Here is an 11,199-nt window from a genome sequence, read left to right on the forward strand (position 1 = left end):
TCTTTTTGAAGTTCCTCACGTGTCCTCTGTGCAGTCAGATTTGAGAATTACTGTTCTGGGGCCTCATACTATTATACTAAAACATGATTAAAAGAAAAATAATAATAAAACAACGTGGCTGAAAGCATTTTTCTTTTTTAGCAACAATTGATGTGCCTACATTCTTTACAGCCAGTGTAGCTGAGCGTACCAATGACATTTAAAAAGCCCCTCAAACTTGCACTGTCCTTCCACAATTGGTGAAGGAAACAACACCGACGTCTCTTTCTCTCCCTTGCAAGAAACCTGTAGTTGGCTGGGGCGGAGGGGCCGGGGTGCCTGGGTCTCTGGTCACTCGGGACTGGGCTCGGAGGAAGCGCTGGACCAGGCCAGGACGCAGGAGAAGGCGGTGTGGGGTGAGACAGCCCCGGCGGGGGTTGCGCTCCGCCCCGGGTTCTGCTTGGACTCGAAGCCCTGCCTCCCCACCCGAGGCACCGCCGGCGGCCGTGAGCTGAGGACTACATTTCCCATAATGCAGCCTGGGGGAGGGCGGGGCCGGGCCCGGCGGCCGGAGCCGGGCCTCTGCCGGGAGAGGCGGGCAAGGGCGTCTTCCTGGGCCCGCGGCCGGACGGAGGGCGGTGGGAAGGGGAGGTGGTCCTCAGAGTGGCCATGTCCGTGTCAGCAGGGTGTCGTGGCCCCCCGAACCTGCGCCTTCAGTCCGGGCCGGCCAGACACCAGTGCCATCCTGGGGGTCTGGCAGCGGGCGGTGACCGGCAATCTCTGTGCGTCCTGGATCCCCGGGAGAAACAGGTGAGTCCCTCTGCCAACCCACGTGGTCTGGGGGCGCCGAGACTGGAGAGCTGTCATCCTTAGAGGGAGGGGCTTGAAGATATGGGGCCGGGGGGTGTCCTGTTGTTTACGCTGCCTTTTGCGGTAGGAGGACTGGTTCTCTTCGGGGTCCCTTAGCCGGTTGTCCCCCAGCTGGGGAATACAAAAGGCGAGGCCTGGAACCCATCCTTTGGCTGGGGGGGCAAAGTCCTGTAGGGGCCCGTGGCCAAGGAGAACCCGCCCCCCAATGCACACATTCCGCCCGCCGAGTCCTCTAGAAGATCCGCAGAGGTGACTCTGAGCTGAGCCGGGCAGCTCCTGAAAGTACCTTGGAGCTTGGCGCTTTGTTCACAAGGGTGCTCCGGCTCAGATAACTGGGATGCCCTGTGGACTCGGGGAACCACCCTTTCTGGGTTCCAGGGGAAGGTGAACAGCCTTTGTCAGAGAGGGGAGTGGCTACCCGTAGTGACTAGGATCAGGCCATGCCCTCAGTCCGGAGTAGGCATCCTGCTGAAACACCCACAGCGCAGCCTCACCTGGGCTCAGTCTGCACCCAGCCTTCCGTCCTGGCACCGCCCTCTCAGGAAGCCACTCCTCACAGAGTCAAGGCTGGATGGAGAGCTGTCTAAGCAGGAAAAGGGCGTCAGTAGGGAGGGGCTTTGGAAAGGCCCTCCCCCTTTCAGGGCAGGCACCTGAAGGAGGGAGGCACACTGGAAGGGCTGATTGAGTCACCCTTCTTGGTGGCACTGCTGGTGTCACAGTAGAGCACTTTTAGGTAAAGCAGCAAGCCCTGGGGGCTTCTAGAGAGGCTGCCAGAGGAGGAGCCTCGAGGGAGCATCTGGGACTTGTTCCAGGAGACCTCTCTTGCTTCACTGCTTCAGGCGGAGCCTCCCAGGAGCCTCAGCTCCACAGGCTACACGGCTCCAGTGGGGTTGGGGTGGGTTTTGTTGTTAATCACTTAGCTCCCCGCCTAGTTTCCAGGATAAGTGTCCGGAGAACTGTTTGCTTCATTGGGGCTTCTTGCTGGATTGACCTTGGAGATTGCTGCGATGTTGCACGATCTCAGGGGGCAGGCCTCCACTAGCCCCAGCCAGTCGACCCTGCCCCCGCTGTATGTGGGTACGACCCAGCCAGGCTTGATTCAGTCACCCCAAGCCCAGAAGGGATCAGTGGGTAGTGGGCCCTTGGGACGCCGGGTTAGCTGCTGCAGACCTTGTTTGGATCTTTGAGCCAGACGTGCGAGGCGACAGAGCAGGAACCTGTGGCAGACCAAAGAGTTCAACTTGGGAGAGACTTCCAGGAGGAGCAGAGGAGTAATGGTCCGTTTTTGCAAATCCAGGGCCCACGAGTGGCCGGTTAGCCTGGAGGAACTCCCAACCCCAGTCCCATAGACAGCTCTCTGGCCCAGTATCAAGGTGGGTCGCGTCAGGCCAGAGCCCGCCTGGCTTCCCAAGGTCAGGAGCATGTTTTCCCAGGCCAGTCCACTCTGGGCCTGCCTCAGGGTGAGCAAACTCCCGAAGGACCGATGTACATGGCAGAGAGCAGTGGATGGGTGTGTGTGTGGGTGCAGCCACACATGGTCTGACTGCTAAGTGAGAATAATCACGCTGCGAGAATGGCAGGAGCCGAGTCTACAGGGCCTGTTCTTCGCCAGGGTAATCAGGTTACATGGATTAGCTCATTCCTCCTCCACAATCTAGTGAATCTGTACCATCAGTGTCCCCATTTTATAGATGAGAAAACTGAGATAAATAAAACCAAACCAGGTTGGCTCTGGCTGGTGTGGCTCAGTGGACTGAGTGCCCGCCTGTGAACCAAAAGGTCACGGGTTCGATTCCCAGTCAGTGTACATATCTGGGTTGCGACAGGCAAGCACACAGTGATGTTTCTCTCCCTCTCTATCCCTCCCTTTCCTTCTCTCTAAAAATAAATTTTAAAAATTATTTTAAACAACAACAACAACAACAAAAACTGGGTTGATCCAGGCTCCTCTCCAGAACCACTGCCCCTGAACACCCGACCGCTAGCAAGGACAGATCGTTCCCGCAGGCAGGGGTGTCCAGAGCCTACTTTGCAGCCGGAGACCCCTGCCAGCATCTTTTACCTTCTTGAAGAACGTAAGACCACCTTGAGCAGGCCAGTGTAGGGATTGGCAAAGCTAGCAAGAAGCAAGGTCTTTATTTTTACTTTTAAAAAGATTTCACACCCTGGCTGGCGTAGCTCAGTGGATTGAGCTCGGGCTGCGAACCAAAGTGTCGCAGGTTCGATTCCCAGTCAGGGCACATGCCTGGGTTGCAGGCCACAGCCCCCAGCAACTGCACATTGATGTTTCTCTCTCTCTCTCTCTATCTCCCTCCCTTCCCTCTCTAAAAATAAATAAATAAAATCTAAAAAAAAAGATTTCACGTAATTAATTTTAGAGGGAGGGAAAAGGAGGGAGGAAGGGAGGGAGAGAATCACTGATCTCGTCCCTCTTGCATGCCCCCATCCAGGGACCTGGCCCGCAACCCAGGCGTGTGCCCTGGCAGGGAATCAACCGGCGACCTTATAGTTCGCAGGATGACACCCAGCCTGCTGAGCCACACCATTCATGGCAGAGGCTCGATCTGGACATTTTCCACTCCGCATCAGTAATCCATTCCGCAAAAACTGGACATTCTGTCTGGAGCCACTAACTTTGGGTCTGTTTCCCATTATCTTAAATGGGGGAAAAATACAATGCTTCCCTCATCAACCCCAGATCCTCAATTTTCTAAAATGTCACTAAAACACAGGGGAAATACATACCTGATATATGCCCGATACATTATAGAGTTAGGGTATAAATTGCTTAAAACGTTTCCACCTGATCCAGGCAGCGTTTATTGCTCTGATCCGGTTTCACAGCCTCTTTCAGCACCTGCAGCAGACGTGATGCAAGGAGGCCCCCTTTGCTGGCATCCAGTGACCTTGCATCGGTCCTGTTTGGGATGTAATTTGAGGTTTTAAATACACATACTTTGTTAAAAGTGCAGATCAAACCCTGGTGTGACTCAGCGGATTGAGCACCGGCCTGCAAACCAGGAGACTGCTGGTTTGATTCCTGGTCAGGGCACACGCCTGGGTTGCAGGCTGGGTCCCCAGTTGGGGGTGTGCAAGAGGCGACCAGTTGATGTTTCTCTCCCTCCCTCTAAAAATAAATAAAGGAAATCCTTAAAAAAAATACAGATCAAATCTTGATGCTGTAAATATACATTTTTCTATATACACAGAAGCTGAATCAATACCTGTTTATTGTATTGCTGCATAACCAATGATCCCCAAACTCAGCAGTTTCAAACAACACTGAATATGTATCCTCTAGTTCAACTCCTGGGGGTCAGGGACTTGAGAGCAGCTCAGCAGGACGGTTCAGGCTCAGGGTCCCGTGAGGTTGCAGTCACGCCTGGGCCGAGACGGTTTGCTTCCCAGATCGCTCACTCACATGACTGGCACATTGGTGCTGGCTGTTTGCGGGTTCTCAGTTTCTGGCCACGAGTTTCTTTCTGTAGGGCTGCTGGTGTCCTCACGGCATGGCTGATGTCGGCACCCAGAGAGAGTGATCTAAGAGAGCGAGGCAGAAGCCGCTATGTCTTTTATGACCCAGCCTCAGAAGTCACGTGTCACTTCCATATTATCCTCCTGGTGACTCAGACCAGCGAGAGGGGCGTACACACAGGCACGCATGCCAGGAGGAGAAGCTCACTTTGCAACCTGGCTACCAGGGTTGGGTATCAAACCCCAAGAGGCATTCAGTGGGAAAATGTTAAGTGCAGAGACATCTGGCGGGGCGTGCCTGTATTCTGGAGGGCAGCCGACAGGGGTCGCTGGTGGTTTGGTACATGGGGGGGGGGGGGCGGGGGGGCATGGGGGCGGGCGGGGAAGGGAGGCACAGACGGGGGATGATGCTAAGACTCCTCGCCGAACAACCGGAAAGGCGAAATTGCCCCTCCCCGGGTCGGAGAAAACGCTGGGCGGAGCAACTGCTTAAGGGGAAGGCCAGGAACCCGGTTTTGGACACAGGACTTCGAGCTCCTGTAAGACGCCCGTGCTGCCTTGGCAGTCAGTAAGTGTTAGCTGATGGTATCAGTTTGTAAAATAAAAAATATGGACGTTTTATATCCATGCTTTAAAAAGACTAGAAGGAAATAGACTAACATGGGAACAGTGAAAAATTCTGCATGGGGGGAAAATGACTTTTTTTAAAAATACTTTTTGTGTACTTTCCAAGTTTTCTACAATGAATAGATACCATGAGTTCTTCCTTTTCATGATCAGGAAAAGAACAACCTACTTCATTTTTTAGAGTGGGATTCTTGGAGCCCATCCTCCTGAGGATCGAGCCAGCTGGGTCCTGGTGAGGGACCCTTACTCTCCGGTACTTCCCCACTGTTAATTGTGCCGGCCTTCCCTGCCAAGAGCACCTTCCCTCCTCCCCAGGGATGACGCCTCTGTCTGCCCCACAGGAGAGCCCGGGGCATGGCCGCCGACATGCAGAGGAAGACAAGCAGCGAGGGCCCTGATGGCACGCTGGCTCCTTCCGACGGGCAGAGTGCGGAGAGAGCCGAGAGCCCCACGCCGGGGCTGGCCCAGGGAATGGAGCCAGGTATGGGGGGGTGTGCCCAGCTGGGAGCCGGAGCAGCCTCCGGGGCAGTCCGGGGATCCCCAGCCTCTCTCTCCCTCCTGCTCACTCATGGATGGGCTCAGCCACTCACAGGGGATTTGTCAGATGCTGGGGTACCGCAGGGAGCTGAGCTCAGGCTCCTTCCGGCTTCCTCAGCCCTCCACGTTGGCCCACTCGCCCTGAGCTGTCTGGCTGCCAGCCGGGGCCCTCCTCCTAGCCTCTGTGTGTGCAGGGCCCCTGCTGGGCCCCTCCCCACTCCGCTGTCAGCAGAAGGGTCACCTGCTCACCAGTGAGGCCTGCTCTGACCAAGCTCTGTACGGAACAGTAGTTATATTTTGTAGTTTTAGTTTATGTTTTTACATCTGTATGGCTTATCTCTCTTACCCACAGACTGTGGGCTCTTTGAGCACCAAGCAGCTGTACCCCAGTATCCACAGTGCCTGGTCCAGTGCCAAACCCATCATAGAGACCCAACATGTATCTGTTGAACTATTCTATCAAAAAACAAATCAGGAGAGGAAGGCTCCTGGGGGGAGTCCCGGTGGAGTGGGTCAGGAGCTGCGGCCCAGCAGCCGAGGCGCCTTCTCTCAGGGAGCCGTCCACCGAGCACAGGAGCTACTCCGGGCGAGGTGCCGGGCACACAGCAGTGGACAGCCAGCTTCCTGCCCTCGACGGGGTGGTGTGTGCGGGAAGGGGGGTTGGGGGGGGCGAGCCCTATCATAATTGGGAAGAAGGACAATAACTGACAGGTGTCCCGGGAGAAATCCAGAGGCAGATGTGAGAGAGCGCCTGGGGCTGGCGGTCGGGGGGGCGGGGGGAGGAGACTCACATCTCTGCTGAGAGCCGACAAGGACCGAGCCATGTGAGGGGTGGGAGTGTCCCCCGGGCCGAGGGGACAGCAGGTGCCCAGGCCCTGGGGTGGGGGAGGTGGGGGGTGGTGCGGGTGTCCAAAGGGCAGAGGGACGAAGGCCGGTGTGACTGGGACGAACAGGGGCTGTGAGCCGAGAGTGGGAGCAGGGTGGGGCAGGTACCGGCTGCCCCCGTAGCCACGGGGGGCTGGGGCCTTATTCCCAGTGTAAAAGGAGAAGCCCGGCGGCCTGTCAGTTTCAGGAGGGAAGGGTGACTTGCGTCATCGGGACGGGCAGTCGCGCTGGAGTGTGGATGAGACGCCTTGCTGGCGAGGTGGCCTGCCCACGCTGCTCTAAGCGCCAGTGCTTTTGGCCGGCAGGTGCCGGGCAGGAGGGCGCCATGTTCGTCCACGCCCGTTCCTACGAGGACCTGACTGAGTCGGAGGACGGGGCGGCTCCTGGGGAGGGCCCCAAGGAGGGGGCCGGGGGCCCGCCGCGGCTGCCTGCAGACATGCGCCAGATCAGCCAGGACTTCAGCGAGCTGAGCACCCAGCTGACGGGCGTGGCCCGGGACCTCCAGGAGGAGATGCTGCCAGGGAGCTCCGAGGACTGGGCAGAGCCCCCCAGGGCAGCCGGGAGGCCAGCCACAGAGCCCCCCAGGGAGGGCGCAGGCGAGGGGGACGAGGAGGAGGCTGCCGAGGCCTGGCGGCTGCACCAGAAGCACATCTTCGTGCTGAGCGAGGCGGGGAAGCCCGTGTACTCCCGCTACGGGTCGGAGGAGGCCCTGTCCAGCACCATGGGTGTCATGGTGGCCCTGGTGTCCTTCCTGGAGGCTGACAAGAACGCCATTCGCTCCATCCATGCAGGTGAGCCACCTGGAGCGGGGCTGGAAGGCCCCCCCCCCGGCCAGGGGTCATTCAGAGCAGGTGTTGGACTCCCTGGGCCTAAGAGGGATGGGATGTGCCGCGAGGCGGAGGGCAGTCCCTCACTCACTGGGCTTAGGTCCTCGTCTGAACAGGAGTGACCATGCTGACTGCCTCGGTGGGCTGCTGTAAGGGCCAAAGGTGGTACTTATACAGGCTTTGCCCTCGGAGAGGGGAAGAAGCCTGCAAGGGGGAGGGGGAGTGACCAAAAATTCTCGGTCCTGAGCCCCACCCAGCTCTTGCCATTTGGCACAGAAATGTGTGATTTTCTGAAGTGCTTCCCGAGTTTCAGCTGGTGACAGTCTGTGAAGCAAGTTTCAGGGCCAGGCCCTGATCCCTCAGGGAAGGGGGGCCTCGAGCTGCTGGCTTTCTCATCGTCCTGAAGCCCCTGCTGTGTGCAGAGCTGTGAGGGAGGGTGGAGAGGATACGGCAGGCCACCAGCTGCCAGGAGGCGGGGCTCGGAGAGACCTGGGTAAGGCCAATCTGGGAGGGCTTCCTGGAGAGGGGCTGAAGCTGACATCCCACTCCCACTCCCCCGCCCCGCCCCGCCTGCAGATGGCTACAAGGTAGTATTCGTCCGCCGGAGCCCCCTGGTGCTGGTGGCGGTGGCCCGCACGCGGCAGTCGGCGCAGGAACTGGCGCAGGAGCTGCTGTATATCTACTACCAGATCCTGAGCCTTCTCACGGGCGCGCAGCTGAGCCACATCTTCCAGCAGAAGCAGAACTATGACCTGCGGCGCCTGCTCTCGGGCTCGGAGCGCATCACCGACAACCTGTTACAGCTCATGGCGCGAGACCCCAGCTTCCTGATGGGGGCCTGCGCGCTGCCTGCCCCTGGCGGCTGCCGTGCGCGACGTCGTGAGTGTCAGCCTGCAGCAGGCGCGCGCGCGCAGCCTGGTCTTTTCCATCCTGCTGGCGCGCAACCAGCTCGTGGCGCTCGTGCGCCGCAAGGACCAATTCCTGCACCCCATTGACCTGCACTTGCTCTTCAACCTCATAAGTTCTTCCTCGTCCTTCCGCGAAGGCGAGGCCTGGACGCCCGTGTGCCTGCCCAAATTCAACGCCGCCGGCTTCTTCCATGCGCACATCTCTTACCTGGAGCCTGACACCGATCTCTGCCTGCTGCTCATCTCCACCGACCGCGAGGACTTCTTTGCGGTCTCTGACTGCCGCCGCCGCTTTCAGGAGCGCCTGCGGAAGCGTGGAGCCCACGTGGCGCTACGGGAGGCGCTGCGCACGCCCTACTACAGTGTTGCCCAAGTGGGCATCCCCGACCTGCGCCATTTCCTCTATAAGTCAAAGAGCTCGGGACTCTTCACCAGGTGAGGGAGGGCCTGGGGCACACTGCTTGAGGGAGACGGGGGACTGGGGAGGGGGCACTGGTGGGGCCTGAGCCCTGATGCCATGCTGAAGCGGAGGGCCCGCCAGGACCCAGGGAAGACGACCCGCTGGGTCTGTTTCACCTGATACAACCAGCCGGGCTCCCTGCTCTCACCCTACTCTCTGCGGGCGTACACCTCTCTACTTCCTCACCCAGCCGGCCTGGAAGTGCCCAAATCCACCCCGGGGAGGACGCTGGAACAGAAGTCACCCAGGTCCCTTGCCCTGGAGCAAGTTTGCCTTAGGGGTCACTTTGGTCCAGCCCAGGGTTCAGAACTCCTCCCCTTCCTCCTCCGACAGAAGGGCTGGGCCAGGATGTGGCAGCTTCTGTCCTCTCTTTACCCCTTTTGGGTCCAGAGGGCTCCCAGCTCAGCTCCCCTCCCCTCCCCTCTGCTCTCCTCCCCTCCCCTCCTCACCATCACTCTGTCTGAGACACCTCCACTAGATTGGCCTCTCCAAGGGGGGATCACCAAAGATGCCATGAACTTGGGGGAGGGAGAACGGGCTTCCAGTCGGGGCAGGCCCTGCCCTGGGGAGTCTCCTGTGTGGGGGGACAGTGCCCTGCCCTGGGGGGTCTCCTGTGTGGGGGGACAGTGCCCAGCCCTGGGGGAGTCTCCTGTGTGGGGGGACAGTGCCCTGCCCTGGGGGGGTCTCCTGTGTGGGGGGACAGTGCCCTGCCCTGGGGGGTCTCCTGTGTGGGGGGACAGTGCCCAGCCCTGGGGGGGTCTCCTGTGTGGGGGGACAGTGCCCTGCCCTGGGGGGGTCTCCTGTGTGGGGGGACAGTGCCCTGCCCTGGGGGGTCTCCTGTGTGGGGGGACAGTGCCCTGCCCTGGGGGGGGTCTCCTGTGTGGGGGGACAGTGCCCTGCCCTGGGGACCGTTTGGAGAAGCCTCCTGGGTTGGGATTAGGTAGGTGTTCCTAGACCTCCAGGGAAGGCCGGGGAAGTCACGCCTTTGCAAACCCACCCCCGTCTCCAGCCCTGAGATCGAGGCCCCGTACACCAGCGAGGAGGAGCAGGAGCGGCTCCTGGGCCTCTACCAGTACCTGCACAGCCGCGCCCACAACGCCTCCCGCCCGCTCAAGACCATCTACTACACGGGCCCCAACGAGAACCTCCTGGCCTGGGTAAGGCGGCCTCGGGATGAGCTGGGCTCCGTCGGGGTTCCAGGCAGGGGGCAGGGGGCAGGGGTCACAAGGGGTGTCTAGCCTGGATGATCACCCTGTGCCACCCCCCGACCCCTCCAGGTCACAGGTGCCTTTGAGCTCTACATGTGCTACAGCCCCCTGGGCACCAAGGCGTCAGCCGTCAGTGCCATCCATAAGCTGATGCGCTGGATCCGCAAGGAAGAAGACCGCCTCTTCATCCTGACGCCACTCACGTATTGACGGGAACGTGCGTGGGCTCGGCCCTCCTGAGCCCGTGGGGCTGTGGGAGCCGTGGGCGCCCCCGGGCGGAGCTGGCCTCCCTTGCCCAGGCAGCAGGCAGGGTCTGCGGTGCGTGCATTAAAGTGCTTTGAGGAAAACGCTCATCGAGCCCTGTCGTCACTGGTTCCTTGGCTCGCCCACTCTCCCTCACGCGCAGACACGGGGCCCTCCTCCCCAGCCCCTGGCGTGCTCCCCCGTGCACAGGGGCACACGCACACACGTAAGCCCGCCTCCTCCCGCCCTGGAACCGCATCAGACTGCATCAGCTCAGGGTCGGACCCTGGGGTTGAGCTGCTTTCATTCAGCTGAAGTCCTGCCACATGCAGAGGTGTCTCTAGCGCCCCCTGCCTTTGTCCCCCACGGCCCCCCCCATTCCCATACTCAGTCTGAGGCCCTGGGCCCTCCCTTCTCACTCCTAGGTGGGGCCTGCATCCATGTGCCCCAAAGGACCAGCCAACCACCCTGGAGGCCCTGGCTGTGGCTCTGCTCAATGGGTTGCTGGGCAGGGACAGAGCTGAGGAAGATGGGACTGTCAGCTGGGGAGAGTCTGAGCCCCGGTACAACCGGGAGCCCCAGGAGGCTGAGCAGTGACGTCCCAGCCTCGAGCACTCCGTCCTGAGACCCTCTGCGGGCCGATCTCACAGCACAGAAAGCCTCTGCCTTGCAGCTGGGGGGATCTCCCGATTCTGCTGCAACTAAACCATCTCATTGGGAGGGGGAGCGAGGGACCCCGGGAGTCTTTATCAAAGAACAGAGTCCACTGGCCATGGGCTGTGGACAGCAGGACAAATCACGTTCATGCAGTCTCCAAGAGCTAGGCGAAGATGCTCTGCCTCTAAACCCCACCCACGTTAGGGAACACGCCCGTGTGGGTGGCCTGGGACAAGTGTGCCCTGGAACGGTTCCACGTACTGCCCCGGGAAACGGCAGTGTAGCCCCTGCCCTTGGCCCCACCCTGGCCGCACTTGAACGGGTTTGGCAGCAGGTCCTCTGCCCAGACCCCCAAAGCCTCCAGGAGCGGCCAGAGGCGTGGTGGGCACTGCTCACCCTGTGTGCATACCCTGGGCTTCTTTTCTGCCTGTTTCCTGCTTCTGTTCTTCCCCTGGATCCTGGCCAAGGCTCCAGACCACTGCCTCTGGGGCCAGGGTGCTGCCAGGTCAACTGTCCCCAACTCC

The 11,199-nt window shown here is 59.9% G+C and overlaps 1 protein-coding gene across 1 annotated transcript; it reads left to right on the top strand.

Moving 5' to 3' along the window:
- The first annotated feature begins 511 nt into the window (after window positions 1-511).
- On the top strand, window positions 512-10,126 carry MON1A (MON1 homolog A, secretory trafficking associated). Its single transcript, XM_028517902.2, is given in 7 exon segments — window positions 512-789; window positions 5,292-5,431; window positions 6,678-7,163; window positions 7,776-8,038; window positions 8,040-8,542; window positions 9,577-9,724; window positions 9,845-10,126. Coding segments are annotated over 7 exon segments (1,959 nt in total). The 3' UTR covers window positions 9,986-10,126.
- Window positions 10,127-11,199: the final 1,073 nt, after the last annotated feature.

This window comes from Phyllostomus discolor, chromosome 7 (assembly GCF_004126475.2).
Source record: "Phyllostomus discolor isolate MPI-MPIP mPhyDis1 chromosome 7, mPhyDis1.pri.v3, whole genome shotgun sequence".
Taxonomy (NCBI): Eukaryota; Metazoa; Chordata; class Mammalia; order Chiroptera; family Phyllostomidae; genus Phyllostomus; species Phyllostomus discolor.